A 25700-nucleotide genomic window follows, 5' to 3' on the forward strand; every position below is an offset into this window, starting at 1 on the left:
CCTTACTTTACTGGCAAAAGTGTTCCCCCTCTGGAAACTAGGGCTTTTAGGTTAATTTTTGTGTGTGTGCTTTCCTCCCAAGAGCCCCATGACCCATCTTATATGAAGAACACTTGTGAAGGCAACTGTTCTAGACTCTAGGAGGGAACATCAATGCTTTAATACCCAATGCCAAGTATAGTGGCCAACAGAATTCAGGGATATGAACTTTCTGCCCAGGTGACTGACAAGAGTAGATTCTGAGAAACACAAGGGGTGAATAGTTCTGGATAGTTTCCATTTGCCCCAACTGACCCACTTTCTCTACCTTGCTGAACCTAGTAACATTAATCAGTATGAACTACATCAATAGGTGTCCTTGCCTTCTGGTGTCTGGTTGGGTTTGGTCAATGGGGATCCTGGACATGAAATAAGTTTAGTTCTGGCTATTTCTTGCAGAATGCTACCGCTGACCTCCCAGCTCTTGGAATGCAATTCTCTCCTTTCTTGTCTCTGGATTTCAACAATTGTTCCGTTCTCTTGCCCTTTCCAGCTTAGGGATGTTAATAGAGCCCTGTCCTTACCAGCTACTAGGTACCAGCCACTTCTTGTGGTTATCCTATATCCTGTCCACAACTCTGTGACTAGCCCCTTTATGAAAACTTTATGATTGTCCTCGTCTGTGTCAGTTGTTTCCTGCTGAGACTCTGACTGACATGCCCACTTGTTCCAAGTATAAGAAAAAGTCTTAATGTGACCCAACAAGATCAGGATCCACCATGTCTCTGACCATATCAATTTCTACCACACTTTCGTTGTCCCCAGCTTGTTCTATTCCAGTGTCACTGGCTTCTATGCTGTGAAACTTTGCATGCCAAGACTGCTCTTGCCACACAAATTCATGACTCACTGTCTCAACTCATTAAGGTCTCTGCTCAAGTGTTCCTTAACTAAAAGGCTTTCCCTTCCTATTTTATATACAATGGTAAGATCCCAATCTCCCTTAACTATTTTATAATGCTTTGGTTTTCTTTCTTTTTAAAAAAAAAAGATTTTATTTATTTATTCATGTTTCATGAGACACACACAGAGGCAGACATAGGCAGAGGGAGAAGCAGGCACCCTGCAGGGAGCCTGATGCAGAATCTGTTCCCAGGACCTTGGGGATCATGACCTGAGCTGAAGGCAGACACTCAACCACTGAGCCACCCAGGTGCCCCAGTGCTTTGCTTTTCTGCTGAACGCTTACGTTGCATGTTTTCTTGATTTTTCTATAGTCCATCTTTCCCCCACTAAAACATAAGTGCTTCAATAACAAAACTTGAGTTTCATTCATTGCTATAAACACCAGTGTCTTAAACAGTGCCTAGCCTATAGAATATATTTAATAGATAGATTTGTGGTTAAGAGCACAGACTGTCTGGGTTCAAAACTTGGCTCTACCATTTACTAGACAGAGAGCTCAGGTAAATTACAGGTACACCACATTAATTTTCTCATCTGTAAAATGGGGATAATAACAGTACATGCTTCCTTAAGCTTATATTGAGTACTCAGTAAGTTAATATTCATAAGGCATTCAGAAGAATGCCTCGCCTATAGGAAGGGCTATGTAAATGTTTAGTCCTTTATTAATGTATTGAAATAACACTATAAAAAATGACCCCTACATAAAAAGGAACAATTCACAAGAAAAAAAACCTAATCCTGAATGTACTCAGTTATACGTCAAAATATATATAGAAAAAAATGACAGAAATGGCAAAAAAGTATTAATCCATATCCAGAGCAGAAGACTTTAATACATATCTATCATTAAATAAGTCTGAGGACAAAAATCTGAATGTACATACTATCTCTGAAAACACAATTAGCTTGAGTTAATAGGCACATACTCTACACCTAAAACTTAGGGAATATACATTATTTTCAAAGAAACATGAACACTTACAAAATGTGACCAACTAATAGGTTGATTAGTTAGATATTGCATTCAGCTGGACATGAACAGAATACCACCTCAAAAACAAACCAAAAAATAAAAATGACTTTGGCTTCAACCAGTTAGAGGTTATTTTTAATCATATAAGGACAAGTCTGTGAACAAGCAGTCCAGAGCTGATAGCGCCAATCAGAGATTTTGGAGGAGCCCATATCATTGTGATTTTTTGCTGCACTGTGGTTTTTGTCATCATGATCAAAATATAGCTCTTTCAACTCTTGCCTTGAGTCCACTTTCAAGAGAAAGATCAGGTAAGATGAACAAAATATAGGTGAGGCAAACAAGTCAGATGATGTTCTCCTTAGTGACTCCTACCTATTTCTCATGGTCAGCAGAGCAAGGCAATACCCCTCTGGGCTTCAAAGAAGCCTTGGAGATTGAGTATTTTCAATCCTGCTCATTGACAGCTTGAACAACAACGAAAACATTTTTAAAGTAAATAAGTAGGGGAGAATGGACATTGGGAAAGAAGCTAAACAAAATACCATACCAGGGTAGAAAGATAAAAAAGAATCAGTGTCATAAACTCCACTTACCTGACAAAAATGCCATTAAACTAGGAAAAGTATATAGTAAATATAGTCTAATTTCCACTATGATAAACTAATTCACTCAGGAGATATTCAGAAATGCTTTTTTGAATATGCTACGTACTGATATTTTTAAAGAGTAAATTATAGCAAACATACTAAATACAAAACTATGGAACATAACATTTATTTTAGAGTATGGCTCTAGACATAAGTGTTTATACTAAAACAAAAAGACTGAAAACTAACAAACTAGTGGCCCAATCTTAGGATGAGACACTGTAAAATCCCACACTCAACTATCTATTAATAAATGTCTGGCCCCAGTTTATTTTGTGGCCACTCAGTAAAGAGCTGAGGCATCCTCATACTGATTACTTTTCCAGGGTTTGCCTCCAAAGTCAGTTCTCATAAATCAACAAAGAATCACTGAAAGATTTTTCAAAATTAATACACCCACAAGTTTTGCATCCAGAGAAAACTTCATATTTTTCCTAATGTAGGAGGTATTATTAAAGGCATTCCTTGGTTTTTATATTCACAAGCATCTTTGCAGTGAATTCTCAGTTTCCTAAGGAATGTGGAAAAATGACTTTCCAGTACTGATGACATTCAATAGGACTTTCTCTCCAGAAGACATCCTCATGCTTCTTAAAAATTCAGAGAACATTCAAGGCCTTCCCATAGTAATTGTATTCAGAATATTTCCCTGTCTTTTGCTCAGTTAATGCAAAGACTTGTGCTGAAGGGGTTTCCAGATTCTTTCTACAGATATTCCTCTCTAGTGGTTTCTCACATGTGCTCTAAGGGATGAGTGTCCCTGAAGGCTTTTGCATTCTGATGATATTGAAAAGGCTTTCTCCATAGTGTGAACTGTCACCTGACTCCCTAGAAATATCATAAAGGCTTTCCTACAGCTACTGCATTCCTCAGGTTTCTCCCCATACATAATCTTTTCTGCACATTGGGGTGAGTTTGAGCTGACAAGCTTACCACAAAGCTTGCACATGTGAGATTTCTCTCCAGAGTGAATTAATATGAGTTATTGAAGGCTACTTCATATAGGATAGAATGAGAGTCTGCTAAAGGCTTTTCTCCACTGATTTCGTGGCAAGCTTCTCAGATGGTTTCTTACAATCTGTCTCCTGATATACATACCCTGTGTAATTTCTTCCCACATTAAATGAGCAATACAGTCTGGAAGAAGTGATAATATGTCCTTCTGAGGCTAGGTTGATAAAGTCAATGTGGCTTTTGCATTTAGTTCTCCCACAGATCAAATGCTTTGGGAGGAACCTGCTGCTACATCATAAAGATACTTAGCCCTGTGGAGAGTGAGGTAACGAAGGTTCCCTGCCAACAACTGGCATTAAGCTGCCAGACACGTGAGTGAGTGAGCCATTTTGGAAGTAGATTCTTCAGCAGTAAAGACTCAGATGAGTGTTGTTCCAGCTGACGTCTTGACCTCACCTCATGACAGATCCTGAGCCAGAACTACACAGCTAAGCCATTTCCAAATTCCTGACCTACAGAAATTGTGAGATAAATGTATGTTGTCTGAAGCCACAACGTTTTGGAGGGAAATATGCAGCAACAGATAACGCATACATCTAGTGAGTTACCATCGGTTGCCGGAGGGATGAGAAATCAACGAATGTTTTCCTGGTTACTGTACTCATATCCACCTATTATGAATCCTCTTGTGCACGGAAAGGTAAGAGTTAGTGGTGAAAGATTTTCCACAGTGATTACATTCGTAGGGCTTTTCTCCAGTGTGAGTTCTCACGTGTTTCTTAACAGCTGAGAGATTATTAAATGCTTTCCCACAGTTACTGCATTCATAGGGTTTCTCCCCAGTATGAATTCTCTTGTGCACAGTCAGAGAAAAGCTACTGCTGAAGGATTTTCCACACTGATCACACTCATAGGGTTTTTCTCCAGTATGAGTTCTCATATGCTGGGTCAGATACGAGCTCTTCCTAAAGGCTTTCCCACAATCGTGACACTCGTAAGGTTTCTCCCCTGTATGAATACTGTTGTGCCCAGTAAGGGAGGACCTCGTGCTGAAAGCCTTGCCACACTGATTACATTCATGGTGATTCTCTCTTGTATGAATTCTCTTGTGGCTTTTTAGGTTACAACTAGTGCGGAAAACATGAAAACACTGATTACATTCATAGGGTTTTTCTCCAGTGTGAATTCTCACATGCAGTCTAAGGGATGAAGGATCATTGAAGGCTTTCCCACAGTCGTTGCATTCATAGGGTTTCTCCCCATTATGTATCCTCTTATGAATAGTCAGGTAAGATCTACTGCTGAAGGATTTCCCACACTGATTACAGTCATAGGGTTTTTCTCCAGTATGAATTCTCTTGTGCTGAGTGAGGTTAGATTTCGTGCTGAAGACTTTAAAGCACTGGTTACATTCATTGAGTTTCACTCCAAGGTGACTTCTTTCCTGTTGGTTAAGAGATGAATGATAACTATAATTTATACTATTTTTAATATTCAATGAATTTTATGCATATGGACTCTCTTTCCCAGGGATTCTGTTACATTATTACAAATGATGTTTTGGCTATTTTCATGTATATGGCTTCTGCGCAGTTTGGGCTCTCAGAAGTTAAAAAAGATGGACACTTTGCCACAAGTCCTCATCATAATCACAGAGCATCTGCTAATAAACTTAAGACCACTTTATATTTCAGCAGTCAATATCTTAGTCACATTTAAAGAAATATTTACTTGTGGAAACTCCCAGTGAGGAAACAAGTTTGGAGCTAATTTATAGTTTTCTCCAAATTGACAACTTTTCATACTTTTCATTATCTTTCCAGAGACACAATTTCCTCATGTATAAATGATAGTTTTCTTTAATGACTCTGTTTACTTTGTGACTTTTCTAACTTATTCTCCTACTGTGAAAAACCAGAAATCAGCCATCTTAGTCTTACCGCTTTTATACCATTAGAATGTTCTTTTCTAAATACATGCTTCTTAGGAGTTAACCATTTGGCTTTAAGTACAGTCTCCAAATCTGAAACAAAATAAAAAAGAAATTAAAGTTGATGGAGGAAAAAATGCACATATGAGTAAATGCAGACTCTGAGGGATCAGCATATTTGAGGTTTGCCATGAAAGAGATAGGAATATGAAAATTGTAGGTTTTTAAAAAGTGATTCAAGGAAGATTAAGACCATTGAGAAATTTACAGAAGAAGGGATTATCAGGAATGCAAAGTTGGAAGGAATTGGAAAAAGCGCTCATATGAGATTTATTTAAAAAGGTAAAGAACTATAATAGCATTGTATGGTAACAGATGGTAGCTACACTTATGGTGGGCATAGTGTAACTTAAAACTTGTCAAGTCACCACATTGTACACCTGCAACTAATTTAACACTGCATGTAACTACACTTTAATAAAAAAAAAAAAAAAAAGGAAAAGATGTCTTTTTTCCCCTCCGAGTCCAAGGTAATGTTTGAGATGTTGAATAGAAAGTAAAAAGGAGTGAAAAAACATACATAAGGAAGCTCATACCAAAATTCTTGACCATCTCTGTCAGAAAAAAGGACACTATACAAACTTCCCTGATTGACATTTCCTAAATGTAATACTCTGATGCTCCAAATCACCGGCCAGAGCTATTCCTCAAAAAGATGCATATCCACCTGTCTACCTGGTGCTCACCTGAACAGGTGCCTTGGAGAATTCCCCGCTCCTCTGTCATCACCTTGTCTTCTTGCTCCAGTTGGGAGATCAGACTGGGCTTATCAACATGATATCCTGTTCAAAGAGAAAAGACACGTGATGTTGGGTGATTGTGCAGGTGACAAGTAATCCTATGAAACTGGAACCAACAATTCCGAAGATGATCGAGTAGGACTTTTGCAGCAATGGAGTAACTATGCATACGCTCTAGTGAATATAGTAATTCTCAAGAAGCAAAAATTCAAGCAAACTCAATGTCCAGATGACAGGACATAAACAGTCCCAGAGTTCATGTCCAAGTTTACACATATTTCAGAAGCTCTAAAGCTTTTAACCATGGAGAATATAAAGTCAGGGCAAGCAACAGCTGTTCATTCACAGAGAAGGCATCACACAAAAAGCTCCATGAGGGTGAGGACTCACTCATCACTAAAGACAGTATTGATCCAAGGACACAGAAGTGCTTCAGAAAGACTTGTGAGAAGTGATCATAGTGAAAACTGAGGGAAACTGAACCAAAAGTCTGTAACTTTACAAAAATGGTGAACTGGGGAAAACCATCAGAATCAACTTTATCAGAACTTTGGAAACTTACAAAAGTTCACAGCAACTTGGAAAATGTTTAATCAAAGACAACAACCAGCTGACATTTTGACTGATCCTTGTCTCATCCTCTATGTTCTGCTTTGGCTGTGACCTTGAAGATGACAGCCCACATTTCTAGGACAAGAGAGAGAAGGATGGACCTTATTCTCCAAGTTCTGTGATTGTTTGTTTTGACCTTTCTGCAGGTTTGGCTCAAAGGGCTTGCCTTTATTTATCTAACTCCAAACTCTCCAAAGGCTGAGCTGCCTACTCAGTGGGCACATGCTGAACACATTTAAAGGCAAATATACTAGCCACTGCCACCAGAGGCATATGAAATAGCCCAGAAAACAAAAGACTAGCCAAGAAACTTGGGAGGAAAAGTGTGGAATAAGATGTTTGGGGAAATTTTTTTTATAAAGTTTTTTTATAAATTTATTTTTTATTGATGTTCAATTTGCCAACATATAGAATACCACTCAGTGCTCATCCCATCAAGTGCCCCCCTCAGTGCCTGTCACCCAGTCACCCCCACCCCCCGCCCACCTCCCCTAGTTCATTTCCCAGAGTTAGGAGTCTCTCATGTTCTGTCTCCCTTTCTGATATTTCCCACTCATTTTTTCTCCTTTCCCCTTTATTCCCTTTCACTGTTTTTTATATTCCCCAAATGAATGAGAACATATAATGTTTGTCCTTCTCCGATTGACTTATTTCACTCAACATAATACCCTCCAGTTCCATCCACGTCGAAGCAAATGGTGGGTATTTGTCGTGTCTAATGGCTGAGTAATATTCCATTGTATATATAAACCACATCTTCTTTATCCATTCATCTTTCGATGGACACCGAGGCTCCTTCCACAGTTTGGCTATTGTGGACATTGCTGCTATAAATATCGGGGTGCAGGTGTCCCGGCATTTCATTGCATCTGTATCTTTGGGGTAAATCTGTTTGGGTAAATTTTTAAAAATTTCCTTCCTAAGGTGCCTGGGTGGCTCAGTCAGTTAAGCGTCTGCCTTTGGTTCAGGGTTTGATCCCAGGGTCCTGGGATCAAGTCCCACATTGGGACTCCCTGCTTAGTAGGGAATCTACTTCTCCCTCTACCCTTCCCCTCTACTCATGATCTCTCTTCTCTCAGATAAATAAAATCTTTAAAAAATGTTTTTCCCTCCTATTTCTTTAAATCTAGAAAGCCAGGATTGGTCACATGCTCAGAAAAGACTTGAAACAGTGCTAAGTCCTCAGCTTTGGCTGACCTTCAAGTCCTGCACAAGCAGAAAGTGAAGATTATGGCTGAGTTATAAACCACCTGCTGATTTTGCAGGTATGCCCTATACACACGTGCAGAACACATCTGCAGAGACTACAGGTTTTTAATCTCTGACAAACTACTAGCTAGCCATGAAGTTAACAAAACAGCCTTTAGGGACCACATGTGAGAAATATAGACATTACAAAATTAGTTCAGGAGTATCATTTAACAACATACAAGTAACAAAAAAAAAATTTTAGTGATAGGGAAAAATCTGATTCCAGAATTGCCATATAACAATGTTCCAAATATCCAGTTTTCAACAAGATTTTGAGGCAAGCAAAAAACAAATGTGTGGCCCATCACAGGATAAAAAATTCCTCCCTGAGGAAGCCCAAACATCAGACTTACTAGTCAAAGAATTTAAATCAACTATTTTAAGTATGGTCAAAGACAAAAAGAAAGCCATATAAAAAATAAAGGAAACCTTAAGGATGAATTCTCATGAAATAGAACACATGTTAAAGAGATAGAAATTACAAACACAAGTAAAAAATTTTGGAATTGAAAAGTAAAAAACTGAAATGAAAAATTTGGAGGATGTGTCCAACAGCAGATATAAGCGGGCAGAAGAAAGAATCTATAAGTATTTATACTATCTCATCGGAAGAATAGAAAAAAAAATGAAAGAAATATGAACAGAACCCTAAAAATCTATAGGATACCATCAAACATACCAACATACATATCATGGGAGTTCCTGAAGTGGAGAAGAGAATGAGGTAGAAAGAATATTTGAAGAAATAATGGCCAAAAACTTCCAAAAAACTGATGAAAGACACAAATGTATACAACCAAGAAGCTTAAGAAACCTCAAGTAGGCTAAACTGAGAGACACAGAGATCACTAGCACATCTACCCTACAAGAAATGCTAATGGGAGGCTTTCAGGCTGAAATGAAAGGATAATGGATATCAACTCAAATCCATACAAAGAAACAAAGAGCCCGATAAATGGAAATACATAGGGCAATAATAATTGGCTCTTTATTTTTGGTTTTAACTCAAATTTATGATTTGAAATTCTTTTTTTCTTATATAATTTCAAAGAGAAACCGGTAATTATGAATCTATGTTAATGGGCATAGAAAATATAAAGATATAATTTGTGAAAAGGCAATATAAAGGGGGTAGTGTATGTGCACCTATACAAGAGCAAAAACTTGGTATGCTATTGAAACATGGTTGGTAATTAAATCAAAATAGACTGCTATAAGTTAAAATGTTAATTGTAATCCCTAGGACAACCATTTAAAAAAATAACCAAAAACCAAAAAGAAATGAGAGGGAATCAAAGTGGTCCCCTATAAAACATCTAACACAAAAATAACAATGAAAGAACTGAAGAACAAAAATGGCATAAGACATGTTGAAAATAACAAAATGGCCTACCTACATGAATCTTTAATAGTAATCACCTTAAATGTAAATGGATTAACCTGTCCAATTAAAAGGCAGATTTTGGCAGAATAGATAAAAAATATTCCATTATATGCTATCTATAAGAGACTCAATTTATACCTAAATACACTAAGGAGCTGAAAGTCAGCAGATAGAAAAATATATTCCATGCAAGGAGCAGCCAAAAGAGAATGTAGCTATGTTAATTTCAGGCAAAATAGACTTTAAGACAAAAACTATTACAACACACACAAAAAATTATTTCATGATAAAAAGGTCAATTCAGGGCAGCCCAGGTGGCCCAGCAGTTTAGTGCCACCTTCAGCCCAGGGCCTGATCCTGGAGACCCGGGATTGAGTCCCACATCAGGCTCCCTGCATGGAGCCTGTTTCTCCCTCTGCTTGTGTCTCTGCCTGTGTGTGTGTGTGTGTGTGTGTGTGTGTTCATGAATAAATTTAAAAAATTTCTTAAAAAAGGTCAACTCATCCAGAAGATGTAACCATTACAGAGAGTAACAACAGAATTCTACATATTAAATTTCAAGCTGACAGAATTGAAAGGAGAAATAGGAAATCCTATGATAGTTCCAAACTTTGTTGCAAACACCCCATTTTGACAATGGGTAGAACAACTAGTTAGGAGGTTAATAAGGAAAAAGAGAACTTAATCTTACAAATTAATTAGACCTAACAGACATATAAAATACTCTGCTCCACAACTGAAGACACATTCATCTCATGTGCATATGGAACATTCTCTAGAACAGTCAGACCATATGTGAGGCCATAAAACAAGTCTGAATAAATTTTAAAACAGTGAAATTGTACAAAGTATTTTCTCTGAGTATAACAGAATCAAGTAAAAAATTAGTAATAGAAATACGTGTATTGGAAAACTTCATTTTGTTAGGATGACAACACTCACCACAGTGATCTACAGATTCAGTGCAATCATTACCAAAATTCCAACAGCTTTTATTTGTACAAATGGTCAAACGAAGCCTAAAACTCAAATGAACTTGCAAAGGATCCCAAATGGACAAAACACTCTTGAAAAGGAACAAAATAGGAATTCTCACACTCCCTGACACCAAAACTTATTTCAAAGCAAGAGTAATGGACATTCTGCAGTCCTGGTATAAGGAGAGCTGTAAAGATCCATGGAATGGGACTGAGTGAACGTAAACTCCCAAGTGTGGTCAATTTTTGACAAGGGAGTACAAATAATTCAAGGGGGAAAGAAAAGTCTCCTACATAAATGCTGGGCAACTAGGTAAACACAAGCAAAAAAAGTGAAACTGGCACTTTCTCCAAGCTATACTGAAAATTAATGGGCAAGGGACCAAAGACCTAATTGAAGAGAAACTAGAAAAAAATGTTCAAAGCTTTGGTGGGTTTGGCGATAACTTCTTAGGTATGATACCAAAGGAACAGCAAAAAAAAAAAGAAAAACGATAGTTATCCATCAAAATAAAAACTTTATCAAAATTAAAACTTTCCGTGACTGGCTTATTTCGCTTAGCACAAAACTCTCTAGTTTCATCCACGTCATTGCAAATGGCAAGATTCATTCTCTTGTATGGCCGAGTAATATTCCATTGTATACATACACCACATCTTCTTTGTCCATTCATCAGTTGATGGACTTTGGGCTTTTTCCATAATTTGGCCATTGTTGATAGCGGTGCTATAAATATCAGGGTGCATGTGCCGCTTCAAATCAATATTTTTGTATTCTTTGGATACTTAGGAGTGCAACTGCTGAGTCATAGGGTAGTTCTATTTTTAACTTTTTGAGGAACCTCCATATTGTTGTCCACAGTGGCTGCACTAGTTTGCATTCCTACCAATAGTGAGAGAGGGCTCCCCTTTCTCCACATCCTCACCAACACCTGTTGTTTCTTGTGTTGTTGATTTTGGCCATTCTGACAGCTCTGGGGTGATATCTCTCACTGTAGTTTTGATTTGAATTTCCTTGATATTGAGTGATGGTGAGCATCTTTTCATGTGTCTATTGGCTATCCAGATGTCTTGTTTGGAAAAACAGGATTTCACTCATATGTGGAATTTAAGAAACAAAACAAATGAGGAAAGGGGTGAGGGGAAGAGACACACACAAACCAAGAAATCGACTCTTATCTATAGAGAACAAATGGACGGTTACTAGAGGGGAGGTGGGTGATGGCTGGGTTAAGTAGGTGTAGAGATTAAGGAGGGCATTTGTGATGAACACCGGGTGATGTACGGAAGTGCTGAATCACTGTATTGTACACCTGAAGCTAATCTAACACTGTATGTTAACTAACTGGAATTTAAATCAAAACTTAAAAAAAAAAACTTGGGGTGCTTTGGTGGCTCAGCTGATTAAGCACCTGCCTTTGGCTCAGCTCATGATCTCAGGGTCCTGGGATGGAGCCTCACATCAGACTTCCCTGCTCAGAAGGGAGCCTGCTTCTCCCTCTCCCCCACCCCTCACTTATGCCCTCTCTCTCTTTCTCTCAAATAAATAAATCTTTAAAAAAAATTAAAACTTTCATGTCTAAAGGACATAAGAAAATGAAAATACATCACAAAATGGGAGAAATGATTTCCAAGTCATATTATGGATAAGGGACCAGTATTCACAATATATAATATATTTTTATAATCCAAGAACAAAAGATAAACAACCAAATTTCAAACTGGGTGAAGGACTCCACAGAAGATCTGCAAACAGCCCACTGGTACGTGAAAAAGTGCTCAAGGTCATTAGTCATGAGGGAAATGCAAATCAGAACAACAACGAAATCCCACTTCATAACCACGAGGATGGCTATGGTCAGAAAAACAGATGTTGGCGAAGACATGGAGAAATCAGAACCGTCACACCCTGGTGCAGCGGCTGTGGAAAATAGTTTGGCAGTTCCTCCAAAAGCTCAACGTAGTAACATGTGACCCAGCATTCCACTCCTAGACACATACCCAACAAAAGTGGAAACATGTTCAGACAACAACCTGAACACAAATATTCATAGTAGCATTGTTTGTAACAGCCAGTCAGTGGAAACCACCCATGTTTATCAACCGATGAATGAATTTTAAAAATATGGTAGACCCATAAAAAGGTATGCTAGTCAGTCATAACAAGGAATAACGAATTGGTACATGAAACGATACAGCTAGACTTTTATTTTGTTTTTAATTTTTTTTTTTTATTATTTATTTATGATAGTCACAGAGAGAGAGAGAGAGGCAGAGACACAGGCAGAGGAAGAAGCAGGCTCCATGCACCGGGAGCCCGATGTGGGACTCGATCCCGGGTCTCCAGGATCGCGCCCTGGGCCAAAGGCAGGCGCCAAACCGCTGCACCACCCAGGGATCCCCAGCTGGACTTTTAAACATTATGCTGCCCGCATGACGAGATGAGCACTGAGCGTTATACTATATGTTGGCAAACTGAATTTGAATAAAGTATTAAAAAAACAAACAAAACAAAAAACCCCATTATGCTGCCTGAAAGAAGCCAGACAAAAAAAATCACGTATTTTAAAATTCCAATGATATATATATATTTTTAATTCCAATGATATTAAATGTTCTCCACAGGCAAATCCATAGAAACAGAAGGCAAATTAGTGGTGGCCAGCAGGGGTTGGGGGAAGGTAATGGGGACTGAGCACTTGATAGGGAGGGGCTGAGGGGTGAGGATGATGTTCTCTAATTAGGTAGTGTTAGGGCTGCCTGCTGTATGGAAAGCTACTGAGTTATAAGCTTAAAATAGTTACAGCGGTAAATTTCATGTTTGTGAATGTCATGTCAACTGAAAAAGGAGGGAGGGGCACCTGGGAGGCTCAGTGGTTGGGCCTCTGCCTTTGGCTCAGGTCGTGATCCGGGAATCCTGGGATCGAGTCCCACATGGGGCTCCCGCAGGGAGCCTGCTTCTCCCTCTGCCTATGTCTCTGCCTCTCTCGCTCTCTGTGCCTCCCATGAATAAATAAAATCTTAAACAAACCAAAAAAAAGAGGACCTGCATCATGTTATCTTTGTCACCTGCATCATGAAATAAATGCAGGGCTGAGGTCGGGCTTACCTAGAGATGCAAGGTTCCTGCAGTTTTCCCGCATCACATCTCTGTACAGTGTTCTCTGAGAAGGGTCCAGCAGCGCCCACTCCTCCTGGCTGAACTCCACCGCCACATCCTCGAAGGTCACCAAGTCCTGAGTGGTCACAAACATCATGGCTTAGCCAAGGACCACCCCCACCAAGTTAACAGGAGGATGACAGGATTGAAACAGGGAACCCAAAGCACAGGATGCAGGGGTGCGGTTCTGAGCTCAGCCTGCAGTGCTCCTCTCCTGTCAACCTACTCCCACTCCTAAGGCTAAACGTACCTCTAACACGTAGGTGATTCTCTTATTCCAGTGAGACTGTGAAACTGCAGTCTTATTCCCTCAATCTCAGGGTTGAGCGTAAGATCGGGTCATGGTAGACGTCAGAGAAATACTTGGTAAGTGAATGAGTGATTTCCCAACAGCCATCATCAATTACTTGACTCTAGGACACTTAAGTTTACCTTCCCCTTAAAACTCTCAGCAGAGCACGATGTAGACAGTGACCCTAGAGGAAACTATGAAAATGTAAAAAACGCTGACAGGGCAGCCCGGGTGGCTCAGCGGTTTAGCGCCGCCTGCCGCCCGGGGCGTGATCCTGGAGACCCTGGATCGAGTCCCACGTCGGGCTCCCTGCATGGAGCCTGCTTCTCCCTCTGCCTGTGTCTCTGCCTCTCTCTCTCTCTCTCATAAATAAAAAATAAAATCTTAAAAAAAAAAAAAAAAAAAAAAAAAAAACGCTGACAAACGTTGACGTTCGTGCGACAGCCCCTAACCCCCTATCAGACGCCCTCAGACCCTGGGCCGTCTGAGACCTGGTTCGGCTGTGGGGCTCTGAGTCACTGAAAGATAACAAAGCCAAGTGCCGATGAGAGGAATAATGATTCGGAAAAAAAGAGTATGTGACTCACCGGTAACCAGCCTGTCAGGAAGCCATGAACCAACCCTTCCCCCTCCGCGCATCCTCTCTGAGGGGAGGCCGAGTACAGGGAAGGCTGAGCTGGAGAAGAAGAAATGGGTCAGAAGAATCTAGGATTGCTCTATACTCTGGCACTCACCAGTTTGGAGGCTTCCGCCACTTAGTTGTAACTGGCCATACCCCAACACACACACACACACACACACACACACACACAGACACACACACACACACACACGAGGGCACAGCTCTGTCTCACCAGGGCCAGAAAATAGGCCCAAGGCTCTTAGGAAGAGGAAGGAAGGAAGACATTATTATTCCCATTTCACAGGAAATGGGAGGAAGACATTATTATTCCCATTTCACAGATGAGGAAATTGGAGTTCAAGGGACAGCACTGTTACTTTATCAAGTTTATAGAAAGAATGAAAGGTATAATTCAAAGGCTCCCCCACATTCACCACACAGGTGACACCCCCACGGACGCTCAAATCCCCAAATCCCAAGAACCACCTGGGGTCCCAGGGACCCCCGGACACTCGGGCCTCTCCTCCTGCCTCACCACTCAGCCCCTCCTTTCCTGCTCTGTGGTGCAGGCGCCTTTAACACTGGGGCCCTGGGGGCCCCCCAACTTACCGCAGGTGGGAGACAGAACCATGGCCGCCATCCTGTGACTCAGACAGAGAACCTGGATGCTCGTGCTCTTGTCCCCGCAGTGCACGCAGGCCAGGCTCTGGAAGAAACGGGAAACAGGAAGCCTTCCCAGTCTCTCCCTCTCCCTCTCCTGAGGACGACCCTGCCTCAGCCTGCCCGCCGTGTCCTCCTTCAAAATGCAAGTGGGCTCTCCAGTCCTGGGTCTTCACTCTGCTTAGCAGGTGATGGGCACAGGGCACGTGAAGGCATAACCTGTCCTCTTCTGTCCTGACCGGTACGACCAGCACATGCCTGTCCCACCCCACTCAAGTCCCCAGCTTCACTGGGTCCCAGGGCACCTTCTTCCCATCCAGGTGGTCGTCACACATTCCCAAGAACAACCCTTTACCAACTGGGGTTGCTGGCACCTGCCTGCAACCTCTGGTCCCAGCACCCTTGGATGATGTCAGAGCTCGTGAGGATCACCTCACTGTGTCACATGTTTGTTCCCATCCACCTTGGCCGCATCTTCCATCCGCATCACCCTAGACCTCGTCATCACCTGACACTATTTTACCATCTAGAACAACCGCTCAGAAATGTCTCTGAACCCAGCCTCCTAAACTACATCCTTGCTCACCCAGCATCTCCTTCACCACACAGAGGACCCATCCAGCTGCTCTCCTGCTTCCCCAGTGCTCCCTGTTCTCACTTCACGCTTCCCCACGTTGGATTTCATGACCCTTCACGTATGCATTTCCTCATCTATACGCCCCACCTTCACGCTCACCCAGAAGAACTCCAACTAGGCAGGACTCCCATCCTCCGCCGGCACCAGGGCTATAACGCTGCCACTTCTAGGGAAACGCGGTCACCAACGTGCAAAAAGCCCCTGACCCTGCAGGGTGTCCTGTAAGTCAGGGTGGCTCCCTACCCACCTGCTCAAATCTCTTTACACCTCACACACCCTCCCCTCTCCCTCCACGTTAACCAGCTTCCTAAATGGCCCTCGATGACCCAGGCCTCCTGGTGTCCACACCCACCTGCATCAGACTGACCTGCCAGACAAGACTACCTTGGAGGTGACTTCCGAGGCTGGGTGCTAGCCACGCTGCAAGGAACTCAAGCAGCCCCATGGAGAGACTTTCTGGGAGAAGAACCAAGGCCTCCCTCCAACAGCAGCACCAACGGGGCCGGCCTGGGAGTGAAAGGCCTTGGCCATGAAGCCTCAGCACCAGCCAAGACCACACATCACTGCAGCCCCAGTTGATATCCTGCTAGGAACTCATGAAAGTCCTTGCGCCAGAATCTTCTAGCTAAGCTGCCCTGAATTCCTGAACCACAGAAACCATGAGAGATAACACATGATTGTTATGGTTTTCGGTCACTGAGGTTTGGGACAATCTGTTAGGTGGTAACAGAAAACAAACACACCCTCACTTTGGGCAGATGGTCCTGCCTCCTACTTCTCAAAGTAACCTTCCTGAGAATGAATCTACCTGCCTGCGTTGCTGCCCAAATGGCCACGTGTACCATGGTTTCCGCCCTCCCTCCTGTTACAGACCCAGAGCCATGTCCCCTTCTGCAGAAGGCCCAGCTCTTGGGCTCTGCTCCGTGCTCTGGTCCACCTGCTGCTTTAGGGGCTGCACACAACCCACTGCCTCCTGCCTGCCCTTCCTCCCCGCTCTCCCACTCTACTGGATCCTTTCCTACACCATTTAAACCTGATGCAGTGGTTTTCAGCAGTGAAGTAAATCTATCTTAAGGGCAGTTTTCTTTCTGTTACTGGCCAGCCTCTCTCTCTGACCACAGGTCAAGTGTCTTACTATCTCATTTCCTCATATTCCACACCCTCCTCAACCCGGGACACTCTGGTTTCCACCACTACCATTTCAAGGACACCACCCTTGATAGAATCACAGTGATCTTATTCTTTTTTTTTTTTTTAAGATTTTATTTATTCATGAGAGACACACACACACACACAGAGGCAGAGACACAGGCAGAGGGAGAAGCAGGCTCCAGGCAGGGAGGAGCCTGATGCGGGACTAGATCCTGGGACTCCAGGATCATGCCCTGGGCCGAAGGGAGGCACTAAATCGGTGAGCCACCCAGGCATCCCCTGATCTTATTCTTAATAACAGAGACACACACTGCAACTACACTGATACCATTTTTTACCCGTCAGATCAACAAAGACCTGGTGGACCACATCTCTGCGCAAGCTGTCAGTAAAGGCTACTCTCATACACTTCTGGGGCACAATTTCTATGGAAGGAAAATTGTCAATTTCAAGCAAAATGCAACACTTACACTTTCGCTGCCAATCACACTTCTAGGGGCCCATCTTGAGGATACACAAATACTAACTGGCAAGGGTGCTATGATTCACCTTGGCCTTACTTATAATATCAAAGGACTGGAAAGAATACAATGGATCATCAATAGGGAATTAGCTCAATAAATTAGGGAATATCCACAAAATGAAGAAACATGGGATGCTTGGGTGGCTCAGTGGCTGACCATCTGCCTTTGGCTCAGGGCATGTTCCCAGGGTCCTAGGATTGAGTCCCGTATCGGGCTCCTTGCAGGGAGCCTGCTTCTCCCTCTGCCTATGTCTTTGCCCCTCTCTCTGTGTCTCTCATGAAGAAATAAAATCTTTAAAGAAAATAAAGAATGAAGAAATATACAGTCAAAAAAGAAAGAGAGGACCTCTAGGTATTGATAGAAATTCTTATCTTCAATAAATTCAGGTGAAAAAAAAAAATGAAGGTTCAGAGCAGTATCTATGGAATGTTTCCTTTTTTATAAAAAGGGAATGAATGCCTCCTTTCCCTGGAGTTAGAGAACAACTCCTTAAAACCAGTTTTTTTTTAAGGTTTTATTTATGTATTTGAGAGAGAGAGAGAGAGAGAGAGAGAGAGAGAGAGATACCACAGAGGGAGAAGGAGAAGCAGACTCCCTGCTGAGCGAGAAGCCTGACACAGGACTCAAACTCAGGACCCTCAGATCATGACCTGAACTGAAGGCAGATGTATAACCAACTGAACCACACAGGTGCCTCCATAAAACCAGCTTCTCGAGGTCTCTATGAGTGTCTTCCCTGTACCCAACAGATAACTAACAGCAATAAAGGGTTTGAGTGTGAGTAGGGAGGAGGATCTGGGACATTAAGAGTTTGGGCCAGGTGGAGGGAACCAGTTGCAGGGATCTTTGCCTCCTGGGCCTGTGTGGAGATAGATTAACGCCCTTGCCCCAAAGGCACCCAGATTCTACTCCTGAGAATCTGTGAATATGTGAGCTTCCATACAAAAGGGACTGTGTGGCTGTGATTAAGGTAAGGCTCCTGATATGGGGAGAGTATCCAGGATTATCCAGGTGAGCACAATGTTATCATAAGAGTCTTTACAAGAGGGATCCCTGGGTGGCGCAGCGGTTTGGCACCTGCCTTTGGCCCAGGGCGCGATCCTGGAGACCTGGGATCGAATCCCACGTCGGGCTCCCGGTGCATGGAGCCTGCTTCTCCCTCTGCCTGTGTCTCTGCCTCTCTCTCTCTCTGTGACTATCATAAATAAATAAATTTTAAAAAAATGTTTAAAAAAAAAAAGAGTCTTTACAAGAGGGAGGTAAGAAGGTAAGGGTCAGAGAAGGAGCTGTGATAATGCAAGGAGTCAGAGAGAGAGAGAGACTTGAGATACTACTCATTGGAACGCAGGTGGCCTCCACAAGGTGGAAAATACAACGAAAAGGAGTCTCCCCTAGAGCATCCAGAAGGAATGTGGCCCTGTTGACCCATTTAGGATTTCTCCCTCCAGAATGGCAGGAAAAGAAATCTGTGTTGCTTTAAGCCACCAGTCTCTGCAAATTTGTTACAGTAGCCACAGGAAATGAATACTGCCTCTCACCTCCAACTTTCCCTGAGGCTTGGTCCAGGAGACCCAGACAACTGCTGTGGAGGTGGAGGATGTCTCCTTTCTCCCCACCAGGGACCCAATTTAGAGTTAGGAAGATTCTAGTCACTGAGCTGAGGAGTCACAGGGCTCCCAGGAACTGGGAAGATAGGAATGGCTGAGCTGAGACAACCAAGTTGGGGGCAGGGGTGTGAGCCAGCCCAGAGCAGGGCAGGCTGGACCAGGTCAGGTCTTAGATTTGGACCTGTCTTCCCAGTTTCTGGAGCATACAAGGCTCTCTCCTGCTTTGGGGGTTGTCTTCATGTGGTTCCCTTTGCCTGATATGCTCTCCTGAAAGTAATCCCATATCCTTGCTCCAGCTAACCCTACAGATAGCTAAATATCAGTTCTTCTCAAGAAGGCTTCTCTGTTCCCTCGACTGAGTGCTCTTTGCCAAGCTCCCCACATCACTTCCGTCATTAGTTGTTTAAAATCACAATTCCTGGGTGACTGGGTGGCTCAGCTGGTTAAGCATCTGCGTTCGGCTCAGGTCATGGTCCCAGAGTCTCAGATGGAACCCCGCAGTGGGCTCCCTGCTCAGCGGGGAGTCTGCTTCTCCCTTTGTCCCTCACCCCACCTGTGCTTTCTCTCTCTCAAATAAGTAAAATCTTTAAAAAAAAAAAAATAAATAAAATCACTATTAGAATGTAAATTCCATGGCAGCAGAACAAGGTCTGTTTGGCTCTCTCTGTTTGGTCTCTATCATCTGGCCCAGGGTCTGGCTGGGGGAGATGATGAGCCATCCTGGTTGCTTAGAACTGTCCTGGTTTGAACACTAAATGTCCTGTGTCCTGGAAAACCTTTCAGTCTCAAATAAACAAGGAGGGTTGATCTCCATAAACTGTGCACTCAAAAAATATCTATTGCATGACAGATAAACATTCCCCTCCGAAACATTACAGGAAAGCGAGAATGAAAAAGGGGCACATACATGTAATTAGTAAAACCCGACAATTAAATAGTTAACAAGATTCTCTGTAATGTGAATCATCAGACTATTATTTCAGAAAAGTTTTAAGAAATGAAGTTAATTCCTGCCAGACGACACGGTAGAGAGGACAATCTTTGTGGAAACTAGTGCCCTAACCTTCAAAATCTAAGCTGTTGCTGGATATTCCTCTAAATAATCTTAAATCTTATTAAGAAAAAAAAATCTACTTCTTCAACATGCATCTGGTGGCTGGGCCATTCAATTTTACATTTCTATTATTCATAGAAAGAAGTTAAAAGCATTTTTCCCCCCACAGATGTCCATATATTTTGAATCTTTGTGGAGGATTTACAGGGCTTAGAAGTCAAATTGAATGGGCCTGAGGAATGTTGCTGAGTAGTCCTGCTAATCTTTAGTGGGATGACTTGTAATACTACATGTATATGTAAAAATTTCATATATTTATGCTTATTTATAAACTTCTGAAATTTTTAGTATTATGGAATGCAAGAAAATCTGTCTTTCCCTAGCTAACTAAATAACTAAATAACACACATTTAGTTATTTACATATTTGTTTAATGTGTACTTATTTGCATATAACTGTATTTACTGCCTTATTTCCACACATATAGCCACACTCACCTTAGTATCTCTCCTTTGAACATAATCTATCAAACATACAAATAATTTTTCTTAAGATACCCTCGCTCTTAGGGGCTTCTTGTGATTACCACCTGAGCACAGGAAAGCCCATTAACAGCTCCTCTGAACAGTGGAAGCTGCTGGAACCTGCTGCAAGTACTCACCTGGTCACACCAAAATCCACGGATCAGTGAGGATGGTGGACTTTGAGGATGGTGGGCCCTGAAGCTGGTTTTAACACAAACTGGAGCTCGAGAGATCCTTTTCCTGTCTAGAAAAAAAAAAAAGGCACAAAGATTGCTTTTGAGGCCTTTTTACAGGGAGTAAGAGTTCTCAGACAGAAAGACCACCCACCCATCCTTTTTTGTTTGTTTTTCATTTACTAAAAGTGTAAATTGGATTTACCTGCTTCCCATCCAGCCATCTGAACCCTAAGTGGGAGAAAGCCGTGTCATACTGTGCGTGCATTTGACTTGTTCAACTCATCTGGCTGGATAAAGATTTTTATGGTGACTTCATACACTTTTTTCAAATTTTTATTTATTTATTTTTAATATTTATTTATTCATGGGAGACAGAGAGAGAGAGAGGGAGGCAGAGACACAGGCAGAGGGAGAAGCAGGCTCCATGCACCGGGAGCCCGACGTGGGATTCGATCCCGGGTCTCCAGGATCACACCCTGGGCCTAAGGCGGCGCTAAACCGCTGAGCCACCCGGGGCTGCCCCCAAATTTTATTTTTTAAAGATTTATTTATTTACTTTAGAGAGATAGAGAAAGAGAGAGCGCGAGGAGGGTGGGGATGGAGGGAGGAACTGAAGGGGAGGGAGAGGGAAAGAACCTCAAGCCGACTCCGTTCTGAGCAAGGAGCCTGAAGGCGGATGGATCCCAGGACCCCCCAGAGGGTGACCTGGACGGAAACCAAGAGTCGGAGGCTTAACCGACTGAGCCACGCAGGCGCCCTGCCGACTCCAGACACTTTATTTATAAACAGCGGCTTGTCACTTAGGGGGCCCGTAAGTGACTCGGCCGACTTTAAAACAAATTTCCACGGCTGACTCGGGACTTCAGAGATTTTGCAGCCCGAGAGCAGGATTCCCGGACCCCTGCATTCTTGATAATGCATCGTCGTGGGGGGTGGGGGGTGGGGTGCTGAGCAGCATCCCTTGGCCTCCACCCCCGAGATGCTGGTTGCGCCTCCCCACACCCCTATTTGTGCAACCAAAACAATGCCTCCCGGCGCTGCTCGAAGTCCCCGGGGTGCGCGTGTGCGCGCGAAATCAGCCCTCAGAGCGGGGTCGGTGGCGTCCGGGGCTGGGAGGATCAGCCGCTTGGGACCGACCTGCGGAAACAGCCCGGGGGAGGTCTGCGGGGCTCCGGCTAGGGACGCAGGGGCGCGGGGACGCCACAGCCCGCGACCGCGAACGCCCGCGGCCCGGGCCCCTCCCTGGGCGCCCGCCGGAAGCCCCGGACTGCCCGCCGCGCACCGAGTTCGGCCCTTCGCCCGGGAGACCAAACATACCACGTGAAGCCGGTCACGCGCGGAGGAGACCGCACACCCCACGCAGCAAACCACCCGAGGCTCCCTCCGCGGCACCGCCCCACGCTTCCGCTTCCGGTCTCGGGCGGGCCGCCTCGCGCCCCAGTTCCGGTCTCTGTGGAGCTGCCGCCGAGAAGGACGTTTAGGGGCCCCGGGGGGCTGGGCGTGGTGCGGGCAGGCGCGACCGCCGCGCACCCCAGCCTCGGGCGGGGGATTTCCCGGCTCAATTATTGAGGGTCCTAGGGCCCCGGGCTGGGTCAGCACCAGGGACGGAGACCAGCTCCGGGGGCGGGGCTGTGGGCGGCGCCAGGCTTCCGGGCGGAGCCCCCGTCTGTGGGTGGGGCGGTGGGCGGGAACAGCGAGGCGGCGGGCGGAAACGAACTCGGGGGCGGGGCTGTGGGCGGGGTCGTGGCCGGGGGGCGGGGCGGTGGGCGGGAACGAGCTCGGGGGCGGGGCTGTGGGCGGGAACAAACTCGGGGGCGGGGCTGTGGGCGGGGGCGGGGCTGTGGGCGTCGTCGTGGCCAGGGGGCGGGGCGGGGGGCGGAGACGAATTCCCGCGGCAGGGGAGTGGCCGGAACAGGCTCGGCGGGCGGGAACGTGGGAAGAAACCGGCTCCGGGGGCGGGGCCGGGGGCGGGGCCGGGGGCGGGGCTTTCCCTGGCTGCTCTCAGCCGCCGGGCGCGCCAGGAACGACTTTTTTTTTTTTTTTTTTTAAATTAATTTTTATTGGTGTTCAATTTACCAACATACAGAAAAACACCCAGTGCTCATCCCGTCAAGCGCAGGAACGACTTTTCTGCAGTCCTTTCTCCACGTTCCCGCAGCACCGCACAACCCTATTGAACGACGTGCCCCTATTTAGGGCTTTTTATTTTTTTTTGTGTGCATGTTTGCTGTCTTAATTTCTCTAAAAATGGGATTATATATGCACATTCCTCTACAACTTGTCTTAGAGATCTAACGCTATTTTAAGAATTTGGCGGGAACGGGGAGGCTACTAGGTTATAGATACACATATAGGAAAATTTTAGAAAGCGATACAAAGTCAGCAAAATATCCTCACTCCCAGCAGTGTCTCCCAGTCCTTTGCCCAGAGATAAACATCCTTTCCTCCTCTATCCTTTTAGATATAGGTGTATATGTATGCATCCGTATTTGCTCAAGCCCAGGAGGGATGTCCCCAAGCAACAACAAACTGATAGACTGTCCCATGCTTCTGGATCTACTGAAAAGACATTTACATTTCTGGTGGAGAGGGAAAAAACAGCAATAGATTGATAGGGGGCAAAAAAAGAATTTTACCATTTAAAGAGTCAAAAAAATGAGAAAGAAAATTTGTTTATAATATTCTGCATGGCATATCAACGGATAAGATTCACATGTCACAAAGTGCTAAACATTTATGTAATAAAACAGACATAGAATTTTGGCTTATCCTAATTCGTTAAATAATTACATTGCCCAAGGCGAATTATGTTTTAAGATATGTAAGAGAATGCCATTTTTTTTTCAGAGAAGTTATTAGAAAAAGTCAAAAGCTGAAAAATGAAAACGCTGTACAAGGAGCTAATTTAGAAATACGGAGTTACAACTTACAATGAAGAAGTTGTTTCTGAGAGTCAGAAAAGAGGATACTTTTTCATTATAAAGCATTAAGTTTTATTTAAAATATAATTGTATATATAGGGGACGCCTGGGTGGCTCAGTGGTTGAGCATCTGCCTTTGGCTCAGGGCATGATCCTGAGGTCTCAGGATTGAGTCCCGCATACGGCTCCCTGCATGGAGCCTGCTTCTCCATCTGCCTGTGTCTCTGCCTCTCTGTGTGTCTCTCATGAGTAAATAAATAAAATCTTAAGAAAAAAAAAAAAGACAGACACGAGTTGGGCTCTATGTTCAGTGGGGAGTCTGGAATTCTTTCTCCCTCTCCCACCCCTGGGGGAGTATCTTCCTAGATGTGTCTCTCATGAATAAATAAATAAAATCTTTAAAATATATACATAGTTGTATACACAGGCACACATACACACAGAAGCCTGAATTTGTATTCCAAAGGGATCATTGGACTGTAAGAAGAATTTTGAAAGTGATTCACTTTGTAACAATAGAATAGATTTTGAAAACTTCAGTTTTCAATTATAAAAAAAAAAACTATAGTCATCCTTGTGGAAAATGCATACAGCATTACTTTCCAATGTACATGATGGTAACCACTTTATGCATATCACTCCTAAGTATTTTCACAGCAAATCTATAAGGAAGATGCTATTATCTATCTCCATTTTACAGATGAGGGAATTGATGGCATCATATTGCTAAAATTTTCATATTTCATAGAAATTCTTGTCTTATTTTAACATTGTTTATTGAATTCTCTCTTTTTAAAAATTATTTGAGAGAGAGAGAGAGAGCAAGCATGAGCAGGGGGAGAGGCAGATGGAGAGAGAGGCAGACTCTGCTGAACAGGAAGCCCAATGTGGGGCTTGACCCCAGGACCCTGGGATCATGACCTGAGCTGAAGGCAGACGCTTAACCAACTGAGCCACCCAGGCACCCCTGAATTCTCTTTTCATTAATAAAATAACATGTGCCATTCTAACAAGTAAGCAAAGATTATGTAAAAAATGATTTAATAAAACTACAGTTTTCTTTGGAATATAGTTAACTATAGCAATCACTTTATTTTTCTGCTCTCTGCCTCACATCTAGGAAGATACTTCCTATCCTAGAAAACACTACTAAATATTCAAGAATTAGGAAATTCTCAAATCATATGCAAACTTCCTGAACACACAAAAAGCCATTATGAAAAAATATTTGATGAAAAAATCTTAAATTATTAATGAACAGAAATCAACACAAATCACAATTAGGCAAGATTTATCTGTAGAGTGGCAAATATTTAAACTTTAGAAATTTACAAAGGTAATTTGTTACATTAGCTAATGTATATAAGAATTTTCTTTTTCAGTCTCTCTGACAGGAAAACATTAGAGAAAAATGCACTGCAGCAGTATTTACGATAGCCAAAAGATGGAAACAACCTAATTGTACATTGTTGGATGAAAGAATAATGAAAATGTGGTGTGTTCATATAATGGAATATTATTCAGTCTTAAAAGAGAAGGAAATCCTGTCATATGCTACAACATGCATGAACCTTGAGGACATCACACTAGGTGAAATGAATCAGTCACAAAATGACAAATACTGCATGATTATATGAGGTATCTAAAATAGTCAAACTCATAGGAACAAAGTAAAATGATGGGTGCTAAGGGCTGGGGGTAGGGAGTGATGGGGAGTAGTTCAGTAGAGCTTCAGTCATGCAGGATGAGAGCGGGTGGTTCTGAGGATCTGTTGCACAATAATGCGCATGTGGTTGATATTATTATAATGTACACTTGACAAATGTCAGGATGAGTTTTATGTTATGTGCCTTTTTTCCATAATAAAAATATTTTTGAGAAACATAGTATCC

At 43.0% G+C, this 25700-nt stretch overlaps 1 protein-coding gene across 1 annotated transcript; it reads right to left on the reverse strand.

Moving 5' to 3' along the window:
• Positions 1–1761: 1761 nt before the first annotated feature.
• Positions 1762–22477, reverse strand: ZNF557 (zinc finger protein 557). Its single transcript, XM_041760601.1, has 8 exons — positions 22205–22477; positions 20849–20955; positions 15163–15259; positions 14519–14607; positions 13589–13715; positions 6202–6297; positions 5466–5548; positions 1762–4969 (listed from the first exon to the last, which is right to left on the reverse strand). Exons 3-8 carry the CDS (start codon positions 15191–15193, stop codon positions 4187–4189), a joined length of 1209 nt encoding a protein of 402 aa, XP_041616535.1. The 5' UTR covers positions 15194–15259; positions 20849–20955; positions 22205–22477; the 3' UTR covers positions 1762–4186.
• Between the last annotated feature and the right edge of the window lie 3223 nt (positions 22478–25700).

The sequence above is a fragment of the Vulpes lagopus genome, chromosome 7, assembly GCF_018345385.1.
Source record: "Vulpes lagopus strain Blue_001 chromosome 7, ASM1834538v1, whole genome shotgun sequence".
NCBI classification, from domain to species: domain Eukaryota; kingdom Metazoa; phylum Chordata; class Mammalia; order Carnivora; family Canidae; genus Vulpes; species Vulpes lagopus.